The sequence below is a fragment of the Caretta caretta genome, chromosome 27 (genome assembly GCF_965140235.1).
Source record: "Caretta caretta isolate rCarCar2 chromosome 27, rCarCar1.hap1, whole genome shotgun sequence".
NCBI lineage: Eukaryota > Metazoa > Chordata > Testudines > Cheloniidae > Caretta > Caretta caretta.
In genome coordinates, this window is record NC_134232.1 from 13,400,375 (window position 1) to 13,414,294 (window position 13,920).

A 13,920-nucleotide genomic window follows, 5' to 3' on the forward strand; every position below is an offset into this window, starting at 1 on the left:
TAGGGCTTGTCCACATGGAGAAGCGAGTCCAGAATAAGGTCAGGTGTGAATTTAAAGCCTCTGGCTATTCCGGAATAGTTCCCTGCATGGACACTCTTAGTACAGAACAGAGTCCACATGGGTGTTATTCCAGAATCGCTATTCTGGTCATGTTCCCATGTAGACAAGGCCAGAGAGTTAAAGGGGAGAGGCTGCTGAGGGGGTATCATGAGGGGCGCTTCCAGCCTGGGACGCAATGGAGTTCCACCTAGCCCTGCATCCTCCCTCCCCAGGCCAGCTCCCAACAGAGGCACAGAGGGGCAGGCCAGGCTGCACAACGGGCAGAGGAGATGCCTGGAAGGCATATGAGGCTCTCTGGCCACCAGCAGAGGAACCGGGACCCATCCAAGGGTGAGTGCAGAGTCCACAGGCCTCAGCAGTGAGCCCGCCTGGGCTGTGCCAACGTGACCCACCCACTCGTCCCCCAGTGCTGCTCCCATGACTGCCCCAGCTGTCCCAGCCGACAGGCAGAGCAGGTGCACGGACCCCCCGCCAACTCGTAACCCCAAGCGCACAGAAGGCAAGGCAGAGGGGCTACCTCTTGATGAGGGAGATGCACTCGTCCGCCTGGCTGTGCAGCTGCAGGTTACTGAGGCTGCTCAGATTCTCCCCCAGTTTGATCAGCGACTGCTCTATGGTGCTCCACGAAGCTAGAAGGAAAGGGGAGGGGGGTGGAAGGCAAGATTTTCAACGTAGGGATCCCAGGGAGGATATGAGAGTCCCAGTAGGTCTGTACAGCTGAGAGGTCCTGACGAGGGCTGGGATTTGCCTAGGAGCCCAAGGGAGTAGGCAGCCATATCCCATTGGATTTCAGTGGGAATGAGGTACCTGACTCACACAGGCGCCGGAGGAAATCCCAGCCGAGATCTGTGCTGCCACAGAGCTGCTCTGGGATACACCTCGGCTTTGCACAGCGCCCTCTCCAGGTATGCTGGGGAAAGTCATACCGCAAAGGAGCGAGTCCGCAGCAGCCATTAGCTCCCGCGGACTCCTCCTCCAGGGCAGCGGGGACTGGAGGGCAGGCAGCGCGTATGTCATGTCAGGGAGCAGGTGGCTACAGCGATTGAGACAGCAGAGGAACTGGGGTTGGAGCAGCAGGGACAAAGAGAAGGCTACGGGAGGGGGAAGCAGTGATGGCACGGCTTGGCTGAGCGGGATGAAGGAGAGGAGGAGTCAAAGACGATCTCCCAGGTGATGGAGAGGATGGCAGCGAGAGAGAATGGGAGGAAAGCTCAGACGTTCAGGTTTGACCATGGCAGAGCCACCAGCAAGACGAGCCAAGGTGAGAGGGTGGGACGGACGGAGTGGCCCAGCGACATACACGTCTCCTCCAGCTTGCCGATGTGAATCAGGGCCCGGTTTTTGGTGCTACCCAGGATCTTCTCCAGCCGCTCCAGGCACATCTTCAGCTGGTTCTCAGCAGCCGCCTGGTCTAGCATCTCTTTGAACTTCTCCGTATAGAAGGCTGCACAGCGCAGCATCCAGTTGAGGGCGCTCATCAGGGCCCGGCACAAGCCAATGCACTCCTCTGCTTTGCCATGGCAGCTGAGAGAGGGGGGCAGAAGAAAAGATTAGGTTTGAATGTCTCATTATGGGACCTTCCCCTCATTCCAGCTAGCCAGGCTCCCCCACCACCACAGCATCCAAACACCTAACAATCCTACACCTAACTACATCAGGCAGGGCTGTGAAAAAACCACGCCCTATGCAACGTAGTTACAGTGACCTGAGCTCTGGTGTAGACACGGCTAGGTCCATGGATGAATTCATCCGTCAACCTAGCTACCTCCTCTTGGAGAGTTGGATCTACCGTAGTGAGGGAAGAACCCCTTCCGTTGCTGTAGGAAGTGTCCGCGCTACAGTGACAAAGCAGCACGGCTGCAGCGTTTCTAGCGTATACACACCCAAAGGGAGATGCTCAAGGTCACACAGAGAGCTGGGGAATTGAACCCAAACGTCTCAAGTCTCAGCCCTGCACCTTAACCACTGGACCATCCTTCCCCCTATTCACATTGGCTGAAACATGTGGCTGAATTTCATCCACCTGTTGACGTTTTTCCCTCCTCAACTCACACAAAGCACTTCGTCACACTTATAACCTCCAGTGTGGTTGAAAAATCTCACCATCACGGGGTCTTCCTGGCTTCTCTGGTCTTCTAATTAAAGGGATATACTTTTCTAAGCCCGCAATTGAATTATCTTGCAAAAAGTGATCAGCATTGATCGACACACTACGGGGTGGGAGTTCTCCTTCTGGAGCACAAATCATTTGGTTCCAGAAGTTTGGATCTAATTAAATGGAGGATCAAATTAACCAAGGACTGGATGACGCAGCCAGCTTTGCATTTGGCCAGCAGCAGCTCCTTGCCAACACTTGGTGACAAATTAATATTAATTGTTGCAATTCTGCTTCAGGAAATAGAAGAGCAGCTATTTCCGCCTTTCTACCCCATCTATTCACTCCCCGGCATACGCTACGCTCAGCAATATCATTGATGCCTTTAAACAGGTTTAGCTGGGTTTTAAGGTAAACTACAAGCATTCCGGGTTTTTGAGAAACTGTTTAATGCCCCAAATCATCAACAGAACATCAGCCCCTCGCTCGCTCTCTGGACATAGCCTCAGCAGCGTTGTGGCAAACGCCTGCTGACTAGCACCAGGGCAAACACTCAAGGCTGCAAGAATGGCCAGGTGTGTCCAGAAACAGAAGTAGCAACGGCTGCAACAATGAGGTGCATTGGCAGTGCTGGGTGTACACGGCCCAGGACCGTGGAGCAGGAGGTGCCGCAGATGAGGACTGGGATGCATTAGCAGGGATATAATCCCTCAAATGTATGGGTTTAAGCCTACCAACTACTGGGGGTCAGGAAGATATCTTTCCGTGGAGGCAGGTTACTCCATAATGCCAGATGCAGGGTTTCTTGTACCTTCCTATAAAGCAGGCACTGGCCATGAGCAGCAATAGGACCCTGGCCTGGGCGAGCCACTGGTTTGAGCCACTCTGGCAATTCCTATATTCCCTGTGTTTAGCGCAGCTGTGTGGGGCGTCCAAGACCTGACTAGCAGGAGGGCTGTCAGTCAAGGTGCACAGGCAGAGCTGAGGGAAGTGACCTGCCCAGCTCCTACATCAGGGGTTGCCAAACTTTTGTTCGGCATGACCTCATTGTAACAAACCATTTCCTCCTGGGACCCCAGACAGCAGGACGATGTCATTTTCAAGAGCAAAACGGCATCTCTGCACAGCGCGACCTCGCACACACCATAGGTGAGACCCCGTTGCACGGATGATGCCATTTTGCTCTATAAAATGGCATCCTCCATGCAGCGTGACCTCTTACATATGGTGCGTGTGAGGTCATACGGTGCAAAGGATGCTACTTTGTAGAGCAAAATGGTGTCCTCCATGCATCATACATGGGAGGTCACCAAGGGCTTGTCTACACCCCGGATTGGCGGACAGCAATGTAGTGTAGACAAGCCCCAAGTGTCATCCTCCATACACTAAGGGATCACTGCGACCCTACTGGCTGATGGCACGACCCCATCTGGAGGTGCGACCCACAGTTTGGGAACCGCTGTCCCACGTATCCACTACTGCTGGCTCATCAGTGTTATCGATCTTTGCCTTTCAGGGGCATTAGAGCAACTCCTCCCACAGCATCATCACGCAACCCTTCAGAAGAGAGCACAATGTAACACAACAGCAGCCCAATACCTGAGCCGATCACAAAACATATCCATGATCTCCAGCAGGGACTGGACGCAGAGATCTCGGGAGAAGTCATCGAACTACAATACAGGAATACAAGGGGATTTTAAAATCAGAAGCGTTGAATATAGATCTCAGTTTTTAAAAAGAAACATTAAAAGACAGTCTGTGACCCACTCTAGGATAGGACAGGGCTCCCTGCCAAGAGTTTGTATTGGCAGCTAGGCCAACAGCTACTCAGAAATGAAGGCTGTATTAATAGGAATGTTGTAGGCAAGACACAAAGTAATTCTACCACTCTACTCAGCACCGATAAGACAGTTCTGGGCACCATGCTTCAAGAAAGATGTGGACAAATTGGAGGAAGTCCAGAGGCGAGCAAGAAAAAATGATTAAAGGTCTAGAAAACAGGACCTACGATGAAAGAATGAAATAAATGGGTTTGTTTAGTCTGGAGAAGCAAAGACTGAAGGGGGACATGATAACAGTTTTCAAGTACGTAAAAGGGTGTTATAAAAAGGAGGGTGATAAATTGTTCTTCTCCACTGAGGACAGGACAAGAAGTACTGGGCTTAAATTGCAGCAAGGGAGGTTTAGGTTGGACATTAGGAAAAACTTCCTGTCAGGGTGCTGAAGCCCTGGAACAAATTACTTCGGGAGGTTGTGGAATCTCCATCAGAGGAGATTTTTAAAAACAGCTTAGAGCAGCGATACTCAGAGCTCAGTGGTTCAGGAGCCAAATTAGCGACCAACATTACCCAGAAGAGCCACAATCATGTGAATTCACTGTCTCATTTACTACAGCACCACTCAGATGTAAACAGTGCGACAAGGGGAAATATTGATCGATATAATTTTCATAGCAAATACGTTAATAACTTAGTGCAAGTTGATAACTTAATTGGTTAACAACATCGTAAAAGCCTCCTGAGTGGTTAATAATTAAATCACACAGGGTTTTAATATCACGTGCTGCAAAGAGCTGCAGGAGACACTTTAAATAGCCACTTGCAGTTTACGAGCCTCAGTCTGAGTATCACTGGGTTAGACAAGTGCCCGCCAGGGATGGTCTAGATAATACCTAGTCCTGCCTCAGTACAGGGGCCTGGACTCAATGACCCATCAAGATCTTTCTAGTCCTACATTTCTATGATTCTAGGTCAATGCTTCTCAACTGGTGGGTCGCGACCTGCTGGGAGGGGATCATGAAAGGCAGTCAGGGGGCTACCAAGGGTTGGAAGTTTTATTACAATCTAAAGCAAAGAAAATCTCACTCCCCCACAGCCCGCATGCTCTTACCCTTCACGTGATCTCTGTCAACCTCTCGACTCTCACATACACAAATAAATATTAAAGCATTATCGTCATCGATCCTTTATTCCCTTTATTTCTATAGGGAACATAAGGGGTTGTGAAAAATACCTGACTGAGAACAAGGACTCCCCACTTGAAAAGGTTGAGGAACACTGATAAGGTAACTTATTCTAGCAGGACACTAGCAATCTTTCACATGAACCACTTTTAACCCATAGCACCCTGTCCTGGGAGTGCATTTCCCTCTGTCACTAAAACACAACGTCTCTATGGGCAGATTTTCAGAATGGTTCATTGCCCAGCAAGAAAAGCCAGTCTGGGTCAGACCAAAGGTCCGGCTAGCCCAGTATCCTGTCTTCCGACAGTGGCCAATGCCAGGTGCCCCAGAGGGAATGAACAGAACAGGGCAATTATTGTGTGATCCGTCCCCTGTCGTCCACTCCCAGCTTCGGGCAGTCAGAGGCTAGGGACACCTAGAGTATGGGGTTGCATCCATGACCATCCTGGCTAATAGCCGGTGATGGACCTACCCTCAATGAAGAGTGGGAGCTGTTGGGTGCTGACTACTTGTGAAACTGACCCTTCACGTGTAACCTCAGCTCCTGGGACATTTAATACAAGTTACACTGGCTAAGATGTTAACACTGCTCCCGTCAAGGAGAAAAAACACTAGTCTCTGGCACGACACTGCATTAACTGGCAGCGCTACATCCCAGTGTTGCTGGTTTTAAGTATTAACCCCTGGATTCCCCCACCACGGCTGGAGCTGTCGATGCTGTGAAAAGGATGTGCCAGCATGTGGTTTTAAATGTGTCGTGCACACGTTAGATGGATTAGGCCTTTCAACCTGCCTCGCAAGGAACTGCGCGCAGTTTCCCAAAGGAAAGGCAAGTGATCTCTTTCCACTGATGGTGAACAGCCTGTTCAACATAGCAGGGACACAGAAACAATCTCTTTGGTTTGTGCCATCTGATCATTGCTGACTCAGCAAAGGATGCCATTTTCCGCTTGACCTATATCTGGCAGGAGTCAGTGGGACAGAAATGGATGCATAGATTGTAGGTAAAATGAAAGACGGCATCCGTCAAGATCTACCTTACTGATGGCCGTCAGGACGGTGGAATAAGACACCATCTAGGAACAAAAAAAAGAGAGCAAGAAAGTTATTAGCTAACATTTTAAAATGCAATTGCTGTTGCCAAGGAATAATGAGGTCATTTTACAGCTGTGCTACTTGTCTCTTAAAAAGGGGCTTTGGCAGTGACCCAGCACAAATTTAAACAGACATTTTTAGGTGCTTTACACAAACTTCACATTAAACTACAATTTTAAATAACAAGCTAAGGAAAGCAAGAGTGTCTGGCAGCTGAGGAACTGTCTAAAGGGCAAGGGATCTCTATGCCCGCCTGTATGCACAGGTCACCATCAGAAGCTTTATTGCTTTGGCACGTACTGATCAGAGGGACACTCCGCCACTATCTCCTTGCAGAGGAGAGAAGCATGATCGAGTGCCGCACTGGGAGACAAGAAATTCTGCATTCTAATCCTGGCTGTCCCACTGAGTCCCTCTGTGGATCTAGACAAGTCACTTTGCTTCTGAAACTTGGTTTTCCAGGAGCAACAAGTCCCCTAACTCGGGGTTGAGAAGGTTAATTCATCAGTGTCTGTAATACACTTTGAAAAGGAGAAGTGCTACCGAGGTTGTTACCTGGGAACTGATTGCATATTTCAGGTAGGACAAGATCAGTGGGTTGGGTGATGGGCCAATCATGGCCTGTTCAAGGAGAGCTTCTGCAATTAAAACAAGAAAGGCCGGAGATTTTAGTTCAGCTAACACATAATCTCTCATTGTGGGCACATCCCACAAGCAGGAAGGGAGACAAAGAAAACATTGCTGATCCCAAAGATTTAGCATGATGCCGTCTTTAAAATAAATGAACCCTACAACTGTCAATTCCCAGTAGCAGAGGACAATAAATAACTTAGGAAGCATAAAGTATCCTGCCGCTAACTCAGCTCTTGCAGACAATCTTGGGCCAAAATAGACTCCACTGTCTGAAAGTTGCTGTTATCAATGTGCATTACCCCTCTTCCAACTTACTGGGGCCCAGTGATCTGGGAGAAAACCTCCGCTCACACACATCTCTTGGATGCTGCCACAACTGGGCAGCTTTTGCTGTTGGTTCCTGAACTCTCCAGGCCTAGCGAATGGCCCCTCTGCTGAGAATGCCCATGCACTTTGGGTGCCCGCTTCCCCTGGCAATCTGCCAGAGCTTGAGTTTGGCAGCTCATGAGTGCAGTGCATGTCCTATCTGTTCAGTCAAGCTTTTAAACTGCCCATTTGCACTACTGCAGCAGATCACGGAGGCTGTCTCACAAAGACAGATCCATATTTTGCAGCCTTTGTTTTAATTAGTCTGAGGCACCCAGATGCTGGAGGTGGAAACTGCCATTTGGGAATCACTGAATAAGTGCATCCCTCACTTTCTTGGAGGGCAACCGCTCAAAAATAATGCACCAGTCTGAATCCCCAGACAATAATAAATCACAAGCACTGAATCAGAATTGTTGGCTGCAAGATACATCCTAGAGCTTGCTCAGCAATTATGGACACTCGGAAACTAAATGCATCTTTCTGCTCACCAGAGAGGGAGAATTCTAATGAAAAGGAGGACTTGTGGCACCTTAGAGACTAACCAATTTATCTGAGCATAAGCTTTCGTGAGCTACAGCTCACTTCATCGGATGCATAAAAGTGGAAAATGCAGTGAGGATGTTTTTATACACACAGACCATGAAAAAAATGGGTGTTTATCACTTCAAAAGGTTTTCTCTCCCCCCACCCCACTCTCCTGCTGGTAATAGCTTTATCTAAAGTGATCACTCTCCTTACAAAAAGAAAAGGAGTACTTGTGGCACCTTAGAGACTAACCAATTTATTTGAGCATGAGCTTTCGTGAGCTACAGCTCACTTCATCAGATGTTATACCGTGGAAACTGCAGCAGACTTTATATACACACAGAGAATATGAAACAATACCTCCTCCCACCCCACTGTCCTGCTGGTAATAGCTTATCTAAAGTGATCAACAGGTGGGCCATTTCCAGCACAAATCCAGGTTTTCTCACCCTCCACCCCCCCACACAAATTCACTCTCCTGCTGGTGCTAGCCCATCCAAAGTGACAACTCTTTACATAATCAAGTCGGGCTATTTCCTGCATAGATCCAGGTTTTCTCACATCCCCCCCCACCCCCATACACACACAAACTCACTCTCCTGCTGGTAATAGCTCATCTAAACTGACCACTCTCCAAGTTTAAATCCAAGTTAAACCAGAACATCTGGGGGGGGGGGGGGTAGAACCTTAACTTGGATTTAAACTTGGAGAGTGGTCAGTTTAGATGAGCTATTACCAGCAGGAGAGTGAGTTTGTGTGTGTATGGGGGTGGGGGGGGGATGTGAGAAAACCTGGATCTATGCAGAAAATAGCCCGACTTGATTATGTAAAGAGTTGTCACTTTGGATGGGCTAGCACCAGCAGGAGAGTGAATTTGTGTGGGGGGGTGGAGGGTGAGAAAACCTGGATTTGTGCTGGAAATGGCCCACCTGTTGATCACTTTAGATAAGCTATTACCAGCAGGACAGTGGGGTGGGAGGAGGTATTGTTTCATATTCTCTGTGTGTATATAAAGTCTGCTGCAGTTTCCACGGTATAACATCTGATGAAGTGAGCTGTAGCTCACGAAAGCTCATGCTCAAATAAATTGGTTAGTCTCTAAGGTGCCACAAGTACTCCTTTTCTTTTTGCGAATACAGACTAACACGGCTGTTCCTCTGAAACTCTCCTTACAATGTGTATGATAATCAAGGTGGGCCATTTCCAGCACAAATCCAGGTTTTCTTCCCCCCCCCCTTTTTTTTTTTTTGGTAACTTTTCCCCTTTCCGTCATCCTATAACCAGGGAGCATGACGCAAGACATCATGATCCATCACGTATGCATCACTACAGCTCCGCCAGGCACTGGGGCTATTCTGGCATCTCGATACCAGATTTTTTCCTTCGGTTTTTGGATTTGAAAGCAGCATCTGAACGTTAAAAAGGACCATTCTAGGGCTAATGCACAGTGGGTTTAAAGGAAATCACCTCGTCCGAAATTATGAACAAGGAGGATCATCAGAGCTATTCCAAGTGACAAACAAGTCCTCCCTGGACTCCCGCAAACCCTGTCATTATTTGTATTATGGTAGCACGGCTAGAAAACGCAATTGAGACCAAAGGCCCATTTTACGGACACATCATAAGAGACAGTCCTTACCCTACACAGACAAGGCAGGCAGTGGGTGAAGGGAATACAGACACACAGAGAGGGGAACAGACTTGCCAAAGGCTGCACAGCAGTGACAGAACAGGGGCTAGAAACAAAGTCTCCAGAGTCTACCTAGTGCCTTTCCACTGCCTCCCATCCCCCTGCCACCGACACCACTCAGGTTAGCCTCTTCATAACGGGCAATCACTGGTTCACCTGTGCTGCCTCATTTCTACAGAGAGACTCTGTTATAATTGATATGGGCCAAAAGTTTCAACTCCAGGAGCCTAAAGTCAAGCTCCCGCATGCAGATTTAGGCAACGACCTGGACGTGCCCTATATGCCAACAATTCTGAACGGCTGCAATTCCCCCTGCCGCAACAGAGCTGAGGTTACGTGGCTAAATCTGGACGTGGAGCCTAACTTTAGGTACCTGGGTTTGAAAATATTAGCTACAGTGCCCAAACGGTGCTAAACACTGCAAAGGCCTAGAACTAGGCAGTCTCTCTGCCCTGAAAGAGATTATCATCGAAGAGGATAAAGCGCAGACAAAGGAGCGAAGGCAGGAAACAATAGGCAGAGAGGTTCGTAAGGCTGGGAGGAGGAATACACAGCTGCTGGGGGTGGCTGAGCTATGCATCAGGTTAGTCTCTCAATATAGGTGCATTTTTAAAGTTACAATTTTCAGAACTTGAGGGGGATGGGGGTTAGCCATAGCCTATCACAATGATATCTGAAGGATTTTTATCTTGGAACTGATTTGCAGTACACGAGAGTTATAAGTGGGAACTCAGAGTCACAGATCTTCCATGTGGTACCCAGTAAATTCTTTTGTATGACAAGTATCAGATCATGCAGGGCTTTAAAAACAAAATCTGTTCACCACTGGTGAATGGGGAGCTTTCTATAATTAGGGGCAGGGAGCACTAAATTATAAATTTCTCCAGCTCTCAAAACACTATCTTTCTAATCCTTGTAGTTGTAAAGAGCACGCTCCAAATATAAATACAGCGTTGTCTTCCTGAGCCTGCAGACTGCCTCAGTCCCGCTGCTGCTGCTCAGAGCTTTTCCAAGCAGCAGCACAGCAAAAATAATAGAACGCTAATCAGTTTCACAACTGTGAAAATAATCATGGACATTTTACTCTTCTGCTGCCCAAGATGGCTAACAGAAGAAGCAGAAAATGGAGCTACTCACAAGGGACAGCGACTGTAGCAGAAGAATATACCCTCTGCAGCAGCTGAGGAGATGGGGTTGGATAGAGTAGGAGATACCTCACTTTACAGTAGGCTTGCAATTGAAGGGCAAGCAAAGGAAGAAAGAAGCAGAGCGGAACTCTTTTCCATCCCAGCAGGCAAGGTGAGGCTTCAAAATTTAGCAATTACCCTCTAGCCAGAGGGTGAGATTACAAAAATGGTACTCTCAGGCAATGTCCAGGCATAGCATTATAGTACCCTCCTTCTACCCAGCAGGTTTGAGCTGCACTTTTCACGCTCATCCCTGGGACCTTACTCCTCTGGCCAGTAGGTGTCTGGTAAATTCTGTAAACCCTATGTTAATGCACCAATAAAGAACTTTTGAAAGGAACAGAAATGGGATCTCACAAGTGAAACAAAGAATTCCCCACCCCTCACTTAACAGAAAATGGACCCAGATGAATGGAATCGCATGTGGGGAAGATATGATCTTAGGTTATGGGAGAGCCAACCCTCATCTAGCATAATTAGGACGTTCAGTCCAGTTCTCCATGTTGGTTTGAATGGGGAATATTTCCCTTGAAAACCTCTCCTTTACATCAACTCAAGAACAAGTGATTTGTGTTCGTTTACGCAGGGCTTTCAAACACACACCACAGCCAGGAAAAACTAACATGTTACCATAATTGGCATAAAAGCCTGGCAATTATTTTACCTACGTATACTCAGCAGGTACCAACATTTACCAGGATTTGTGTCAATCTACCTTCTTGAACTGGGATGAGAAAAACAAATTCTGATGGTATCTGTGGGTCGGAAAATGCTTTCAGTTTTTTAATAAACAATAATCCCGAATGCTTATAACAACAGAAATACCTAGTTCTTATACAGCACTTTGTATCCTCAGATCTTTAAGCACTTGACAGGGGAGATAAGGATCATAATCCCCATGGTACATGTGGGGAAACTGATGCCCAAGGTCTCCAAGCAAATCAGCAACACAGCTGGGAAGAGAACCCAGATCTCTTGGGTCCCAATGTAGTGCTCTATCCACTAAACCATCCTGCATCTCTCAGTGTCAGTAATACCTCAGCTAGTTATTGCAGCCAATAATCATACTTTGTACCCTACTCATCCTAAGATTTACATACTTGGCTTTAAGCACGAGTAGCCCTAGTGAAGGGCTCCACTCGTATATAAGTCTTTCGAGTGCAGGAGCCTTCATTCCAAAGTTTACTGTTGGGGAGTTTTTCAGCCCTGATAAGTAGGGCAAGTTTACACGCTAGCACAGAAACACTAAACATAATACAAGTGCAGCAGTCTGCTTTTCCGGATCATATGTTTGTCTCACTCTGTACCAAACACATAACACAGACAGACATGTGCACCCAAGCAGTCAAAGAAAACAAAACCCTGACCTGCCAAATTAAGTATGTCCCAGGTGGCTCCTTTGGGGAAGAATTTCTTCATGTTTATGGCCCACTGGTAATCACTCCACCGCTCTTTCCAGGCCTGGAGAATGGCCTGCTTTAGATTGACAACCTTCATCTTTCCGTTCTGAAAGGGAGAGACGGATGATACAGCAGCTTGTTCACAACACCATTTCTCACCCATTCCTCTCATAGATTTAGCTCACCCACACACCTCCCCAGGGGGGCGCTATAAATTAAGCATGCCTTTTATTTCCCTAATAAAAGATTTACTCAGAAGGAGGCAGGGCAGCCTGGTTCACCCAGGAGGCTGGGAGCCAGGACTCTGCGGCCCTATTCCCATGATAAGGGGGAAACGGCAGCGTCCACCGGTTAGAGCAGGAGCACGGGCTCCTGGGTTCTAGTCACACTGGGAGGGAGCATAGGGTGCTGGGGGGCAGGACTCCTGGGTTCCCTTCCCACTCCCAGATCTGGGGGACAAGTGTTTGCAGCAGGGGAGTGGGAGCCAGGACTCCTGGGTTCTGCTCCCAGCTCTGGGAGGGGGCAGCTCCTGTGGCTAGAGGTGGAGGAGTGAAGCCCCCCCCCACCTCCCCCAGTGGGGCAGCCCCATCTCCTATTAGCACCCCTTTAACTTGCTTATGGGGGAGGGGGAAGCCCCCCCCGGAAACACACCCAGGGTCTCTTCCCCCCCATCCCCCCACCCAGAAACACACGGGGGGGGGGGGCTCCCTCACCTTCCAGCCCTCGCAACCAGCCGCCAGACATCACCCCCTTCAGCCCCTGGGCTCCGCCATCTTGGCACCCACCAACAAGCCCTCCGCTGATTGGCTGGAAGAGCGCCGCGCGCCGCGGAGGCTGCTGGGAGTGGTAGTTTTTTGCAGCGGGCTGCCCTAGAATCATAGACTACCTGGGTAGGAAGGGACCTCAGGAGGTCATCTAGTCCAACCCCCTGCTCAGAACAGGACCAACCAACCCCCAATTTTTGCCCCAGATCCCAAATGGCCCCCTCAAGGATTGAACTCACAACCCTGGGTTTAGCGGGCCAATGCTCAAACCACTGAGCGATCCCTCCCCCAGAGACAGAGACATCGGGCCGCCCCTCTGACCTGGGTGGGGTGGGGCGGTGAACTTTTCCAGCCGATAGACAATCGTAGGATTTTTTTTTTTTTACTGTTATTTGGTGGGGTTATTTATTTGTGCCCCTTCGCCAGCTGGAATCTATAAACAGACATTTGTGCTGGTCCCCGGCAGCTTGCGGAGAAATGGGGTTGAATCCCTGGGGGTGGGTGCCGCAGCCAGAGGGGCTGTGACCCGCCCCCATCCCACCCCGGGAAAGATTCAGCGTGCATCGTTAATTACGGTTATTTACCGTAGTGTGCGCCAGGTGCCAGGCACTTCCCAAACACCCAGGAAGGCTGGCACCCACTCCCAGTCTGAGTTGTCTCTTCTCCAGTCAGTGGTTTTCAAACCACAGCCCCCGAGCAACCGGCTGGGCACTGGCATTGGGCAGAGCTCTGGGCAGGGCACGTGGGGCATTGGGGTCAGCTGGGCTCCCCTCATTTCCAACTGCTACACCAGGTTAAAAGACATGCGACATGTTTAATAATTCCCTCCATATTAGTTTCCCCAAGCAAGCAATCGCTCGAGCAACCACAAATTTCAAGATCCGTCGATTCAAAGGCCACAAGGGACTATTGTGATACATAATCTGACCATCTGTGTAACGCAGGCCAGAGAACATAAGAGCAGCAACACTGGGTCAGACCAAAGGTCCATCTAGCCCAGTGTCCTATCTTCTGACAGTGGCCAGTGCCAGGTGCCCCAGAGGGAATGAACAGGACAGGTAACAGAACAGAACGTCCCCAAATAATTCCTAGAGCAGCTCTCTTAGAAAAAAAATCCAATCTTGATTTTAAAATGGC

The 13,920-nt window shown here is 48.9% G+C and overlaps 1 protein-coding gene across 3 annotated transcripts in view; it reads right to left on the reverse strand.

Moving 5' to 3' along the window:
- MED24 (mediator complex subunit 24) overlaps window positions 1-13,546 on the reverse strand; it is a 35,454-nt gene extending 21,908 nt beyond the window's left edge. For 2 of the 3 annotated variants that reach the window (XM_048830139.2, XM_048830138.2), the window contains exons 1-7: window positions 12,733-12,813; window positions 11,987-12,125; window positions 6,771-6,853; window positions 6,158-6,196; window positions 3,755-3,828; window positions 1,361-1,584; window positions 578-689 (exon numbers count right to left, since the gene is read on the reverse strand). In XM_048830139.2, the coding sequence (XP_048686096.2) occupies window positions 578-689; window positions 1,361-1,584; window positions 3,755-3,828; window positions 6,158-6,196; window positions 6,771-6,853; window positions 11,987-12,116 (662 nt within the window). In that variant the 5' untranslated portion in view covers window positions 12,117-12,125; window positions 12,733-12,813. Of the gene's footprint in view, window positions 1-577; window positions 690-1,360; window positions 1,585-3,754; window positions 3,829-6,157; window positions 6,197-6,770; window positions 6,854-11,986; window positions 12,126-12,732; window positions 12,814-13,367 lie in introns of those variants that run through there. The other variant, XM_075123716.1, reaches the window with a different exon arrangement.
- Window positions 13,547-13,920: the final 374 nt, after the last annotated feature.